The sequence below is a fragment of the Salvia miltiorrhiza genome, chromosome 7, assembly GCF_028751815.1.
Source record: "Salvia miltiorrhiza cultivar Shanhuang (shh) chromosome 7, IMPLAD_Smil_shh, whole genome shotgun sequence".
Lineage (NCBI taxonomy): Eukaryota > Viridiplantae > Streptophyta > Magnoliopsida > Lamiales > Lamiaceae > Salvia > Salvia miltiorrhiza.
This window is the reverse complement of record NC_080393.1, coordinates 28,017,172-28,033,227: the sequence shown is the minus strand read 5'-3', so window position 1 is coordinate 28,033,227 and position 16,056 is coordinate 28,017,172. Positions and strand designations below refer to the sequence as shown.

Below are 16,056 nucleotides of genomic sequence, written 5' to 3'. Positions count from 1 at the left end.
CAATACACGTAAAACATCATGTGTAAATACACGTACGATCTAACTAATAATATACGTACACATAAGTTAGTTATTATGAGAAATTAATACATTTTTTTCGTGAGATTAGTTTATTGAATGAATAAAATTGCTGCATGCACTGATTCACCCTTCATGAGATTTGAACTTAAGTGCTGCATTAATTCATCATGATATATTCAACATATATTTGACGATCAATGAATTAAAATTAGTTGTACGTTCACAAAATAATTAAGAGTTCTCATTTGAACCCTTTCTTCCCCACACAAATCTCATATATGAAATTATTATAATAGAAAATTATCTCTCAAAAAATTTATAAATCGTATTATACATATATTAATACATTTTTATACACAAAATAAATTATTTTACGTAGATGGTTTTTTAATGTAATAAATTATTTCTTTATTCATGACAACCATAAATTATACTCCCTTCGTTCCTCATAAATGTATCACTTGGCGGATGGCATGAGTTTAGACTGATAGATAATGTGTTGAGTGGATAAAAATATTTACTACTTTTTAATTAGGTGTGATGTTTTTAATGGATAAAATGTAACGAATTATGTGGGGTCATGTCTTAAAATAAATGTAATATATTTTTAGTGCATATGAACGTGAAAAAAAAATGATAGTATATTCTTTTCGGTAGGGAAGAGTACAAAAAATGATCGTCGTCCAAATTAATTTATAACTAGCACAGTGAAAAAAAGTTTTTATTTAATTAATAATCTCTCCATACATATCCAAATTATCCGCGGGAAAGCGAATGAGAATAAAGAAAAGAAGGTAGAATACATATACATGGGTGTGGGCTTCGCTCATCCATTACATATTCCCAATGTGTGTGCATGTTGAAAGTCAACAAATCAACCTAATCAAAATAGCATGATGTAATACAAGATGACAAATTCCCCCAAATATAAAATCCCTTCACTTCTCCTTGTAAACATTTCAAACCCTCTCCCCTCTCTCCTAACCATACAACTTCCTCAAAAACCCTTTTTCATTTCTCCCCAAATCAACAAAAAAAAAGAAATAATAATAAAAAAATGGTAGGATCAAGAATCAGCTCTGGACTTCCACCTGGATTCAGATTCCACCCGACCGATGAAGAACTAATCATCTACTACCTTCGCAACCAAGCTACATCAAGACCTTGCCCTGTTTCAATCATCCCAGAAGTCGATATATACAAATTTGATCCATGGCAGCTTCCCGGTTAGTTATATTTTTTTATTTTTTAAAATTTGAAACTAATTAATACTAGTAATTAATAATTAACAACGTATATATACATATATTCAGACAAGGCGGAATTCGGAGAGAACGAGTGGTACTTCTTCACCCCTCGTGATCGGAAGTACCCGAACGGCGTCCGGCCAAATAGGGCGGCCGTGTCCGGCTACTGGAAAGCGACGGGCACCGACAAAGCCATCCACAGTGGCTCCAAATACGTAGGTGTGAAGAAAGCACTTGTTTTCTACAAGGGGCGCCCGCCTAAGGGCGTCAAGACCGATTGGATCATGCACGAGTACCGTCTCAACGAGTCAAGATCCCAACCCTATAAACAGAATGGCTCAATGAGGGTACGTTTACTATAACCCTAATTATCTTTTTTCTATTTTTGGTGAGTTTTCGTGCACGTATCACGAATTAGTTACTTGTAATTATCTAAGTCTGTTAGTTGCTTTTGATACGTTGTTGCAGAAAATATGTCGAATTAATTAATAGGAGGTTTGAGTTTATCTATTTATCTGATAGAAATTTGTCGTATCGTATGCAGTTGGATGATTGGGTGCTGTGCAGAATCTACAAGAAGAAGAATCTAGGAAGGAGTAGTTTCGAACATCAGCCAATTAAAGTTGAAGATTCGTTTGTAAGTCATCAAATTGCGGCGGCCAACGATGATCGGAATCGTGGTAGCGAAGAACAAGAAGCTGCGGCGGCTGCATACAGATTTCCAAGAACTCATTCGTTAACTCATTTATGGGAGTTTGATAGTTACATGGGCTCCTCCATCTCCCAGCTTCTCAACGACAACTCTTCATTGTACAATCTGAATATTAATAATCAAGAAAATGATAATGGAGGTTTTTTGCGGGCCCACGAGAAGCTTCAGCAATCATCGGATTCGGCAGCCAAGTCCCATGTGCATCAGACAACGTTTGTGAATCCGGTTTATGATCAGTTTCAGTAGTGATGATGATTAGGGCTTGAAAAGGAAAGAGAGATAAGGATCAAATGCAGCTAATTAACTGTACAGAACAGTAAATGGTGGTGGAATCGATCTGTCGTTGTCGATGTAGAAAATATCTTAGGATTCTTAGCTCATTTGTTTGTGCATGATTATCCATCTAATTTAATTAGCTTTCTTAGTTTGCAGATTATTGTTAAAGTTAGAAATTTGTATATATGCTTATCTGATTTTGGAAAGATATATATATATATATATAAAGATACTTCTCCTTATGCTGAATGATTTAATTACCTACCTAAATATACTTAATATTAATTTCTATATATATATATATATATATATATATAGGGGGCGCTCCAGTGAGACCCCCTATTTTTCGTATAACATGAGTACAATGAATAAGACATATAATACTAATGAACAAAACGTATATCTAATGAACAAGATGTATTTACTGATGATTTTTTTTAAAAAAAAAAATTCGTAATGAATAAGACATATATACTGATGAACAGGGCCGTATATACTGATGAACAATGCAGTATATACTGATAAATAACAAAATTTAAAATATTCTGCTCCCTCCAGGATTCGAACCCTGAGAAAAAAAATCACCCTCCAGATACAATATCAGCCATAGGATTGATAAAATAAACGCACCAGATCATGCCCTAGATCTCACTAAAATTAGGGGGTCTCATTGGAGCGGCCCCCTATATATATATATATATATATAACTATTGAGAAGTTGATCTTCGTAAGAAATGAGATTAATGAACATATCAATAAATTCTTTGAACATACTAATATAACTGATGAACATATGAATCTTTTTAATTTGTTAAAAAATATGCCACCACCAGGGATCGAACTTCAGACCAAACGTGCGTTCATAAAATTAATTGACATGTTCATCAAAACGTACTACTTGTTTACACCTATTTAAATTGCTTCTCACTTCTCAACATATTTGTGCTTATCAATTGAACCTTTTCCTATATATATATATATATATATATATATATATATATATATATATATATATATATAGGGAGAGGTTCAGGAAAGAACCATAAATAAAAAAAGAACGGAGAACCATTTTCAGCCATTCGATCATCAAGATCTACGGTGGATGCATCATCTTGTTGGATGAATGCAGATCCTGGGTTCGAATCCTGAAGGTAGCAATTTTTTTTATTTTTTTGAGTGCATTAATTTTAACAGCGAATGCATTATTTTTTACAGTGAATGCATTAGATTTGATGGTTCTCACGTTCTCACAAATAATGTAGTTCTCCCTAGAACCACACCCTATATATATATATATATATATATATATATATATAGGGTTGGGTTCATGTGGATCCCTATGGTTATAATAGATCCGTAGATCCAAATCTAGACCACACATTTATGACATGTAGCGCATCAAGATGGTGACACGTAACAAAGCATTTCAAGGCAAAATCTGGAGAGGGGTAAAATTGGAATGTAATTTTCGAAATTAAAAAAAAAATTAGATTTTCTCAAAATAGGTATACTTTATATGCATAAAGTTTCATACGATAATGCATGAACTTTCATATAAAAATGCATAAAATTTCATATAAAAATGCATAAGATTTCACCTCACCCCAACCCCACCCCCCACACCCCTGAACCCCACCCCACCCCCACCCACCCCCTACTCCCCTCCCCCCAATTTTTTTTTAACTGATTTTCTTTCCACTGACCCACCCCTACCCCCCACCCCCCCACCAAAAAAAAGATTTTTTTTTATTTTTTTATTTTCTCAAAAACTGATTTTCTGACCACTGACCCCCCCCCACCCCCACCCCCCACCCCACCCCACCCCCCAAATTTTTTTATTTTTTTTTGAAAAACTGATTTTTACATGCATAAAAAAATTACATGTTTTACATGCATATACTTTCACACAAAAATGCATATACTTTCACACAAAAATGCATTACATTTTTTGAAAAAATATAATTTTTTTTGGGCTGTAGGGTGGGTGGGGGGTTAGCGGTCAGAAAATCAGTTTTTTTTTAAAAAAAAAATTTATGGGGGGGGTGGGTGGGTGGGGGGTGCGGGGGGGGGGGAGTGGGTCAGCAAATCAACAATCAGAAAATCAGTTTTGAAAAAAAAAATTGTGGGGGGGGGGATGGGTGGGGGGTCAGTGGTCAGAAAATCAGTTAAAAAAAAATAAAATTGGGTGGGGGGTGGGGCAGGGGTGGGGTGGCGAAACTACTAGATTTATTAAAATGAAATGCATTTTTTGTATAATTTAATGCATTTTTATGTAAAATCTTTATGCACTTTTGTTTGATTTTATATGCATGTGAAACATGACTATTTTGGGGGGTGGTAATGGGGAGGGTTGGGGGGTGGTGTGGGGTGGGTTGGGGGGTGGGGTGGTGAAAATACCAAAACTGTAAAAATCAAATGCATTTTTCTGTTCAAAGTCATGCATTTCATGTGAAAACTTTATGCATCTTCGTGTGAAACTATATGCATCTAAAATATATCTATTTTGAGAAAATCTAAAAAATATATATATATTTTTTTTTAATTATTAAATCCGAAAATTACATTCCAATTTTACCCCTCTCCAGATTTTGCCTTGAAATGCTTGGAAACTCCTTGCCACGTGTGACCATCTTGATGCGCCACATGTCATAAATGTGTGGTCTAGATTTGGATCTACGGATCTATTATAAGCATTGGGATCTACATGATCTCATTCATATATATATATATATATATATATATATATATATAGGGGAGGGCTAGGGTGAAAACACCCCTTAGTGTATAAAATAGGAACATATATTGACCATAGATCTTCATATAATTAACGGTCAAGATGTAAAACAATCAAATCGTCCGATTCATGTCAATAAACTGTGAATTCATAACAAAATAGTTAAAAGGGTATAAGAGTAAAACATTTTCTTTGACCTTCCGTGTACAGATTTTCAGTTCCTATTCTCATGCCTAGTAATTTGGAAAGGTTGATTTTCCATATTTGAAATAATTACTCTGAAATTAATTGAATGAACGAGTAATCAATTCATTGTAAGTTACATTCTTTTTTATTCTCCTTTTCTCTTTCATCATCTACAGAACCAAGATTCTTTTTTTCTCTTTCATCGTTGCTTGAACTCAGCCTTACAATTGTCTGATATTTCTTTCATACACGAATTAAATATCAGATGCGCATGAACCTGTATGATATATTGTATGATTTGGCTCATTGAATAAACAATGTGATATGAATTGAACAAACAAACAAACACAAATACTGTCATGAATCACATAGTTTATTGCATGAATTATTTCTTATAGAACTAAATCGATTTTAAATAATTTTTTATTCGTGCCATATGAACGAGTGATTCACGCAATTAAATTTTCGATTTGTTCTGTACCAACATGTAATTCATGCAATTTGTATTCAAGAAATAAATATGTGATGTTTGGCATACATTTGGAAAATAAATAATTATATATGGATGATAAGAAGAGAGATTAATATGTATTTTACGTGTAGATTATGTTTTGATATGGGAAGAATTTGATAGGATTATGGAAATCGATTCTGGACAATTGAAATGACAAAAAGATCCCCTAAGATTATTGGCGTCTATTTTGAAGGCTGATCTTTAGGATTAAATCCAGCCATAGAATCTAGAAAACAAAGGGGTGAGATCCATTCCTATTTTATACAAAAAAATATGTTTTTATTTTAGCCCTCCTCTCTCTCTCTCTCTCTCTATATATATATATATATAGGGTTGGGTTCTGGTAGTACCGTGCCCTTAGGTATATGGTACCAAATCTGAATCACACATTATGTACATATGGCGCATTAAGAACGTGACACGTGGCAGATGCCACCTGTTCCAAAGCAAAAATACACGTATGGAAAAAATGTGAATAAAAATTTCAAATATTAAAAAAAAGAAGCATTTCTTTGTTTTAATCTGAAATTTATTTAATGCATATATTTGAACACAAAAATGCATATAAATAAACAAAAACATGCAACAAAAATGCATTGCATTGTGGCAACATCAAGCATATTGTTGTCTGTAAAGTTATATGTTTGTGTTTTATAAATTTATTTTTGTGTGCAAAGTTAGGAAATTTTGTGTTTACATATATACTCATATTTTTGTTCAAATTATATGCATCACTCAGACTAGGGGTACCTAACTGATCGCCTAGTGCAATGCATTTTTGTACTTATATATATATATATATATATATATATATGCATTTTTGTGTTCAGTTATATAAATTAAATAAATTTGAGATATTTTAAAAAATTATAAATAATAAAATAATAAAATTTATTATTACTATCCAAAATTTTTATTCTCATTTTATCCCTGTGTATTTTGCCTTGGAATGCCTTAAAAAGGCTCTACACATGGACAAAATATGCGGCCCATAATTTGTACTACATACTTCCTCCGTCCCGCGATACTTGAACAATTTCTTTTCGGCACAGATTTTAAGGAGCTAGTATTTTGTGCATTAAATGTGGTAGGTGAAAAAGTGAAAAGGTGAATAAAGGAAAAAAGCTTATGTTATATAAAGAAAGTGCTCAAACTTCGTAGGACAACTCGAAAAGGAATGTTGCTCAAGCTTTGGGGACGGAGGGAGCACTACCTAAGGACATAGGCACTACCAATTAGTTGTGAATTTAAAGTTAGAATTCACAACTAACACTAATTTTAGTTGTGAATTCAAGCTTTAAAACTCAAATTCACAAATGAATAACTTGTGTTGGTTGTGAATTCGAGTTTTAAACCTTAAAACTAGAAATAATGAATTCGAGTTTTAAAACTCAAATTCACGACTAGCACTATTTCTAGTTGTGAATTCAAGCTTTAAAACTTGAATTCACAACAAGCAATAGTGTTTGTTGTGAATTTGAGGTTTAAAACTCAAATTCATAACCAACACTAGCGATTCAGTTGTGAATTCATCAAATTAGTTGTGAATTGAAGAACAATAACAACTCAAACTCACCTCTATATTCATAGCTTCAAAATTTGATATTTCATGCCAAAAAATTTACAAAAGAACACAAATCTAAAAAATCATAAAAAATAATAGCAAAATCTAACATTTGGTAGATAAATCATTCACAATCCCAATCGTTAATCAAGTTTCTCAATTACAACATTCGCTTGGCTCGACATCAGGTTATTCGTATTGTAATTTTTATAATATTTTTAACTCTAATCATTTTGAATTGACGAGCTAATCGGATCAGTCCACGAATTTCGGGCTAAATTGACATTCCTACATATAATTATGTTGGATGGGTCACAGCAGCAGGTCACATCTGAGCGCTGCGCTTGAGGATCTTTTCAAGTAGCAGGTAAGTATAAATTGAAATTGACGTAATTTTCAGAATTAGAAGTCTTTGCACAATTTGCTTCAGGTGTATCCAATTAGCTATAATTATTTTTAATCTTGAACTTTCAGTTAGTAATTGTTTATGCTATGTGAGTTGATTATTCTATAATTAGTATTAAAGGTACATACTCCCTCCGTCCACTAATTCAAGGCCTACTTTCCTTTTTGGTCCGTCCACTAACTCAAGGTCTATCTATTTTTAGTAAGTATTTATTCCTATTTTAATTGGTGGGACCCAATAAACAATACATTTTTTCTCCATTTAACTAATAAACAATATACTTTATGGGTCCCTTTCTCCACTCAACCAATAAACAATATATTTTGTGGGTCCCTTTCTCCACCCAACTAATAAAAGTATACTTTTTCTTAAAACTCGTGTTTTACCTCTTAGATCTTGAATTAGTGGACGGAGGGAGTACTATTTTTAAACTTCAAATTTTAATAATAAATGTTAATTATTCATTATATTAAAAATAATGTTTACTTGTGGTAATAAATATTGAATTAAAAATAAGTAACGAGTTTACGTTTAAAAATAAAAACAAAAATTGTCTGCAAGGATCATACACCGTATATATACTAGTACGACTTTTCTATATACGCACTAGGTGCATGCATGCAGTCATTTCAGTGATATGACATTTTAAGGGTACTTTTTGGATGAGGACGAATTTATTATATTGACATTTAATTTGACTTAACAAAAGTTTTTGATTAATTTGCATGATTAATTCCTATTATTATCTTACGATTAAATTAATTATTTAATTAATACTTTAATCCTATAAATGTTCATAAATTGAGTATTTGTTACATAAATTGAATAAACGTGTTTGGTAGTTTTGATTGAAAATAATTTGGACAAGGTTCGAGTTTTCTTGATTGGATGGGACCCATCGCTATTTAATTTGTTTGATGATTATTTAATTTCCAAGGATGTTAATTGGCTGAAAAACTAACATGCGGATAACCTACAAGTTGAAAAAAAATTGAGACTTGAAATTGAAGAAAGACCAGTTATCGAAATATAATAAAATCTAATTTTTTGGTATGTATAATGTTAGGCTTTGGACAAATCGCATGTATGGCCCCGTAGATCTTATAGCTCCCGACTTCACATTGAATTTAGTTTTTCTTCTTTTGTTCTGCTCGTGAGACATTAGTTTTTAACCAAAACAAACAAATAAATAAATAAAGTAATTTTATATTTAAATATAATTATTTATTAATGATATATGAGTATTGAAAGTTTTAGATTGTACAATATATCAGTAGGAGGTGAGGAAACTCGGGTGAGGAATTCCTGCCTAAGATTTCATATATTAATATATCAAGCATATTAATTTTCTATAACTAGCTATCACAAAATAAATACAACAATCAAGATAATGTGGAAAACTCAAACACCAGCATGCTCATAGAGATTGATAATTTACCTTTAGGTAGTAAATGACATTTGAACACTTTAATTATGTCACACCCTAATTCTTGAAGGAAAAATATAAAATCGAGGTGCAACTAAATCATAGAAATAACACAAGGTAAAATCCTTGTTGAAACCCGAATAATAATATAATAAGTCGGGCTAGTCCCCTTTGGATCACAAGTTTTGTTTATGCTTCTGATAACTGACATCATTAACATAAAACTACGAGTTAAGAGTCTAAGTTCAATCAAAGGCGTCATTCGAAACCTAACATGAAAGTATTAAGTTGAGATAACAAAAAAATAGATATGAGTTATTGCTACAGTGGAAGTCGAAATAAGAAATTGAAGCCTAGCCTCAACTCAGTCCCGTCAGCACCAGCCAGCCAATCTGAAAATATTTGAAAGTATTTGGGCTAAGTACTAATGTACTCAGTGGACAAGCATTTTCTGAAACATTTCATATTTTCGTAAAGACAGTTTATCCAATCATAATTGACATAACTTAGAAGGTTTTAAATTGAAAGAACTTCTAAGCATGTTAAAATAATTTCTTTCATTTGTGCGCACATGTCACACTCCCTTTCCGTTACTCGCTGTGATCCCGAACCTTTTAGCCACCGACGGATTCATTACTCCTACTTACTTGAACTGAGGGCGTAACCCAGCCAAGTTCCCATTTGAGACCCAATGCTTCGGAACACATCCCGTCGAGCACCCTTATAACGCCTCATACATGATTAGTGCCCGATGGAGATCAACCCACCGAGTCAGCTAACAGGCGTACATAATTCTCAAATAACATGTTAGGTCAAGAGAGAACCTCGATCGATTAACTTATGCGAGCCTTAAACGGAGCAGAGTGCACAAAATATTTTATTGGATAAACAATTTGCATATCATTAATTGAAACATTTAGAACTTAATAACTCAATCATACATTTGGAAAGTAAGCCCACCTAATTAGGCAAAGCCTGAAGATCATACACACGGAAACCTGTCTTGGGAAAACAGCGCTAATCCCCTTGGTCCACAAAGCCTACAAGAAATCTATAATCTTAATAGGTCTCCTGAATCTAATCTTAAGTCACAGCGAAGTGCTTATCATTCTATAATATCACGTCGGGCTTTCAAAATTTAATAAATATTAAAAACTAAATTCTTGAGTTAAGGACACCAACAATATCCTTACTCGATTTTCTTAAATGATTGTGTTAGGTCCGGAGGGTCTCGAATAGGTGTATGGGGGGAGGGAATACACCTATAGGCTATTTTGTTCAAATCAGAGGGATCTCAAGATAGAGATCAAAACGAAACTTTACACGCAAACTTAGACGCCTGTTAACTGAAAGGAGTTTTGACCAAGCAGGGTTGACGACTGATACTGAAATACTCTTCATTAAAGAGTTATCAGTTAAGTTACTGGAACTTAACTGATGCACGTTAAGGCTTCAGTCGAGTTTGCTAAAACAGAGATGTTACAAGTCTTCCTGACTATCAGAGGATAGATCAGTCAGACTGATAACATACGCAACGGAAATAACTTTGTTTCGTAATAGCCTTTGTTGAGCACGTTGTTAGTCTTAGGTTTCTCCTTGCATTTAGTCAGTGTTCAGTTTATCAATGGAAAGAGCACAAGTAAGAATGTAAAACTGAAAGCTGTAAATAACACAGAGATTTTTACGTGGTTCGGAAAAACACTTCCTACATCCACGGTCGGTTGATCAGACCAACAACTTTACTCCGCAAGTGCTTAACTGGTGCATTGCAAACCTATCCGTGTGCTTAGCCGGGTGCACACAACCGAATCAAATGAAGATCCAATCTTCAGTACCAACACTTCACTTGCATTGGGTTTTCCACTCCTAGCACGAACCTGCACTAGGATCTTACGGAGTCAGAGTACCTTCCTGAACTCCTTTTCAACTCAAACACTCGATTCTATCTCTCGAAGGGAGGTTTGAAATCTTGCCAACTAAACTTCAAAGAACAAGTTCTTTGGAGTTAGTTTTGACCTAGGCTTTGGGTAAACAGAGGTTTGCCTAAGGTCTAAGAGAATGTATGTAATCAGGAGTGACTGATTTTTGGCTTTGGTATTCTCTTCTTTGATTCAAACTTTGGAGAGGTTAAGCTTTGACTGAGAAACAATTTTGGCAGAGTTTCATCTTATGTCATTGAATCGATGAAGATTGAAGTGATCCTCGAGCGCTATTTATAGGAGAAGTCTTGAATAGATCCGTTGGCGGAGAACGTCTTCAAGATTTCTTCCGTTGGAGAGCTTTTCGAATTTGGGCTGAGGCTTCAATCTTCGAGGTTCCTTGTTTGGTGAGAACGGCTATGTTGAAGAGCAGGAGATGTGACGTCTCTGATAAAGTAGCCACCAAATAGGAATGACCTCTGCAGAGAGGGATGATCCTGAGATCTCTGCATTTAATGCGGCTGTACTTTTTAGAGTACGTGGCTTCCTTTGAACGTTGGAGGTTCAGTCCGAGGAAGAATGTTTAACTGATACTTGACTTTAGTATCGGTCCGCTGACTCCACGTGGCACACATTAAGTAATCAGTTACGGACTGATTCTTCAACTGATACTTCAGTTGGTAACTTCAATCTTCAGTCTTCAGTCCTTCGTCCTTCAGTCTTCAGTCTTCAGAACAACAAACTAAATTAGAAGAGAACTCTAACACTTGAGTTCGAACAGTTTTAGTTTATTACAATTAAGGCCTATGGATTTTGGTATCATCAAAACAAGGATTATGATATTTCAATAAGTTCCCAACAGATTGGATTTATAAATAAAACAGATTAAATCATAAATACTTTTATTGCAAATGCAAATTCCATGTCATGCTTAGTGTTGAAAATTGGAAGAAATATCTACCCTAGTTTTGATGATACTAAAACCCTTAGCTTTAATATATCGACTGAAGATTACAGGTAAAAGAAGCGACTGAAGAAACTGAAGACTAAAGTGATCAAAGCTCAACTGAAGAACTGATCAACTGGAAGAAAAAACTGGTGATACACTAGACTACTTAATTGAAGTCAACATCTGGTCAAGCAAAGGACTGAAGCCAGACACTCGCATTAAATGCTTCTGCAAAAGCATTTAATACACCAAACAAGAAGATAGTCTTTCTCGGACTCTGAGCAGATTAAAGACGTTATCTCCCAGCTGCAGGATTTGAAGAAGAAGATCTCCGCCAACAGATCTATTCCTCAGAGACGCCTATAAATAGCTTAGAAGATCTCTCAACCAAAAAGAGAGAGAAGAGAAGATTCCGATTCAATCCTCAATGCCGAAGCTACATCAGAATATCAAATAGAGCTTAAAATTCCTTAAGCATTTAATCGATGAAGAGAGGATCTAGATGTTGTGAAATCAGTTTTACTAATTACCTAAACTCTCTTGTTGTGACTAGAATTTTCACTTAGATAAATCATTAGCCTAGTTTCTGATTACTTGAGATTTTGTACTCAGTAATCATAGTTGGTATATTACAATACCCCTTTTCAAATGAGCGAGAAGAGTGTTTGTAATCGAGCTTGAGACTTAGACCAAGCTCAGTGGTTGTTTAGTACCAGTAAACTAAACAGCTAGGTTCCTTAGCATCCGCAAGCTAAGTGTGTAAATCCAACTCTATGAGTTGGTTGCTGTAAGGAGTTTCCTTTCAGTATAGGTTGCTTTGCACCCATGAGCATTGCAGATATGTTTGCGTTGCACTCGTAAACATCGTGGTTAGGTTTGTTGTGCACCCGTAAGCACTAGCGAGTGATTGTCAGACTAATGATCTGGCCGTGGATGTAGGAACGTTATTTTCCGAACCACGTAAAAATTCCTTGTGTTCTTACTTGTTTTATATTCAATACTTGCGCATAACTCTGTTTCTCTAATACTGATTAACTGAAAAGAGTAACTAAGGGATTCTCTGTGAAGAAAATCTTTCAAGGCTATTTCACTAAGTTTAATATTTCGCTGCTAGAGTTATAGGTTTAACTGATCAATCTTTTGAAAGTCAGTTAAAAAGTAATTCTACTCTGTTTTACTTATGACTGAAGCCTTACTTGGACTGAAGTTAATTGACCAGATCAATTAATTGAAGTCACCCACTGAACCTTCGTTTCAGTATCAGTCGCCACCCCTTGTCATCTGAAGCGTGCATTTTCAAATCAGTCAAACTGTCTTTCAAAACAAAGGAGTTGGTTTTAAGTAACTTTGTTTTCGAAAATAGCATACAGGTGTATTCCCTCCTCTATACACCTGTCCTTTCAACCCTTAAGGGACCCAACACTTAGCATATAATAAGTAATTGCTTAGAAATATGCACTTCATAATACTAATAATATTATTATGCAAATCATCTTTGAAATAATTAATCAAACTTAACATAAAATCTAATTAATATATATTAAGGGGATGATTCTATTCATAGCCCTCATTTTACTCATCACAACCTCTTTTTAAAATATTAATAATAAGTAATTAAAAATTTACTATTTTACTCTATGTTGTATAGCCCCAAAATTTTACTCTCTCAGTCCCGCGCAAAGTGGTGCGTTTCTTTTGGGCACGAGATTTAAGGAGTTGTAGATTAGTGTTTTAAGTGTGTAGGAGAGAGAAGATAATAAAGTGATAAAGTAGGAGAGAGAATGTGATAAAGTAGGAGAGAGAAGGTAATAAAGTGATAAAGTAGGAGAGAGAATGTAATAAGGGAGTGATTAAGGAAAAATAAGGGGTGTCTAATTTCTGCCAAAAAAGGAAATGCACCACTTTCGGTGGGACAGTCCAAAAAGGAATACGCACCACTTTCGGTGGGACGGAGGGAGTATTAAATTTTAAATTAATTCATCACTTCAATTTCATAACCCCCATTTGAAATTGAAGAAATTTCATAGCCCCCATTCCCCTGTTTGCGTATTAGTTCATAGCTCCCATAAACTTCAATTTCATAAACTTAATGTTGTGTATTCACTATTAAGAGACCCCATTTGCGTTCATAGCCCCCATTCCCCCTAATGTGTCTTGGGGAGACGGCGGATCATATTCTTTGAAGTTGTGACAAAGTGGTGCAGATTTGGAAAGATTTTTTCAGTTGGTTCCAATATGAGCAAGCTTTGGATCTCTCAGACGTTCATAGCGTGCTTGTGGATTCTTGGAATCGAAAATTAAACACCTAAATTGAAGCTTATTGGAAGGATGGAATTATTACCATTCTTTGGGCGTTGTGGACTACTCACAATAAATGTATTTTTGAGAACATGTCTTGGAATGGCAGGCGCATTATTCATACGGTGAGAGTTGCTTTTCTGGAGATTGAAGCCAACTTCTCTAATATAGGTCATATACACAACAATTGGAGTGACTACATTATCTCCCGGGCTATAGGAATCTCTTCGAGGGCGGATACTCCTCCAGAGATCATCAATGTGCATTAGTGGCCTTCCTCGGCTCACTGGATCAAAGTAAACACTGACGGCTCTGCCCTTGGAGCGCCGGGAAAGATGGCCGCTGGAGGGGTTTTCCGAGACAACTGGGCTTAGGTACGTGGCTGTTATCATGTTAAAGGGGGTATCGGCTATTCGTTTGAGGCAGAGCTTCTTGCGGTGATTCATGCTATCTACATTGTGCATCGTCGGGGTTGGTTATACCTTTGGGTGGAAATGGATTCGACTTATATTGTTAGCATTTTATCAACCCATTCTTGTAATGTTCCTTGGCGATTTATCGTTGTGTGGCTGGCTGTTCTTTGGCTTCTTTCGGACTTCAATTTGCAAGTTACCCATATCTACCGTGAGGGGAATAAAGCAGTGGACATCATGGCCAACGATGGTCGTGAGGAAGGGTGGTGGCCTTATGAAGTTGATGCTATTAAGGATGCAGTTCGCATGGATATGGCAGTCCACAGTTATCTTCTAATCAATCATTAAGGCCTTCACGGCGTTGTGGCTTTGCTGGCATTGTAGGTTTACTCATGCTGCCAGCGGTGATGGGATTGCTCGTCTGCTGGTTCTAAACTGCTACTTTCTTTTTCTAGAAGGTATATTTGTTCTTGACGTTTTGACGAACACTTGGCAGGTGCGAGCTGGGTCTATTGCAGCTCTTTCAGGCGATCATATGGTTCAGGATGAGATGTTAGTTTTGATTTGGAGCTTTAATATTACTGCTACTCCTTTATTGAGGTTTTTTCGGAACTCGATTTTTCATAATGCACTTTGGGGTACATTGGTTTGTGGGAAGTATCTTTCTGACCTTGGCTTTTTATCATTCACGTGGGGAGCGTGGACTTATGGGAAGTTTTTGGTTTGCCTCTTATTTAGGGGGCGTGGTGTGTGTTTTGCGTCGTGACTCTCGAACTGCTAGTTTTTCTTAGGCAGGCGAAAGCTTGATTTGGTGCGATTTCGTGTGTCATGTTTGGCTTGAGAAGGTGTTGTTGGGTTGGGCGTCATTTTAGCTCTTTTTCAGCTTTTGGGTGCGCTCAAAGCTGGGGTTGAAATTGTCGCACCTCTTTGGTTGCTCGGCGTTTCTTGTTTTTTGGCGTCGAGGCTTTGGAGCCGATGAGTTTTCATTGTTGCAGGGTCGTGCTCCGCTCCTTATGGAGCTTCATTTCTTTGCATGGGCTGTTAAGGTGTCTCGGGCTTTGGAGTTCATGCCGTTTTGCTTATTTTTGGGTTGTCTGCAGTCGATTTTTTGGGGTTTTTTTACGAGCTATATAACTGTTGGCTGTTTGGGTTGGGGCGTCAACTGCATCTTATTTCAGGAGCTGGGTGCGCTCGGCGCTGGAGAGCAACTGGACGGGACTCTACGGATCTCTGCGATCGACTATCATTTGTTGTTTTGCGTTGAGTTGTTGTGGGAATCAGCGGATTTCGTCGTCGATGTGCCGGTTCTTGGAGTGTTAACTCTGCTCTCCGGTCCAAAGCCTAGCTACGACTCTATTCGTGTAGGGTGTCATGGATCTCCGGGTTCTTCG

General features: G+C 35.5%; 1 protein-coding gene across 1 annotated transcript; it reads left to right on the top strand.

Moving 5' to 3' along the window:
* The first annotated feature begins 894 nt into the window (after window positions 1-894).
* LOC130995815 (NAC domain-containing protein 2-like) lies at window positions 895-2,411 on the top strand. Its single transcript, XM_057921255.1, has 3 exons — window positions 895-1,247; window positions 1,335-1,615; window positions 1,813-2,411. Exons 1-3 carry the CDS (start codon window positions 1,079-1,081, stop codon window positions 2,224-2,226), a joined length of 864 nt encoding a protein of 287 aa, XP_057777238.1. The 5' UTR covers window positions 895-1,078; the 3' UTR covers window positions 2,227-2,411.
* Window positions 2,412-16,056: the final 13,645 nt, after the last annotated feature.

What these genes read in the sequence shown, in the direction of transcription:
- LOC130995815 (XM_057921255.1), top strand. Translation starts at nt 1,079, where the DNA reads ATGGTAGGATCAAGAATCAGCTCTGGACTTCCACCTGGATTCAGATTC. An exon ending in TGATCCATGGCAGCTTCCCG is followed by an intron (nt 1,248 to 1,334) that starts GTTAGTTATATT and finishes ACATATATTCAG; the next exon opens with ACAAGGCGGAATTCGGAGAG. An exon ending in AACAGAATGGCTCAATGAGG is followed by an intron (nt 1,616 to 1,812) that starts GTACGTTTACTA and finishes TATCGTATGCAG; the next exon opens with TTGGATGATTGGGTGCTGTG.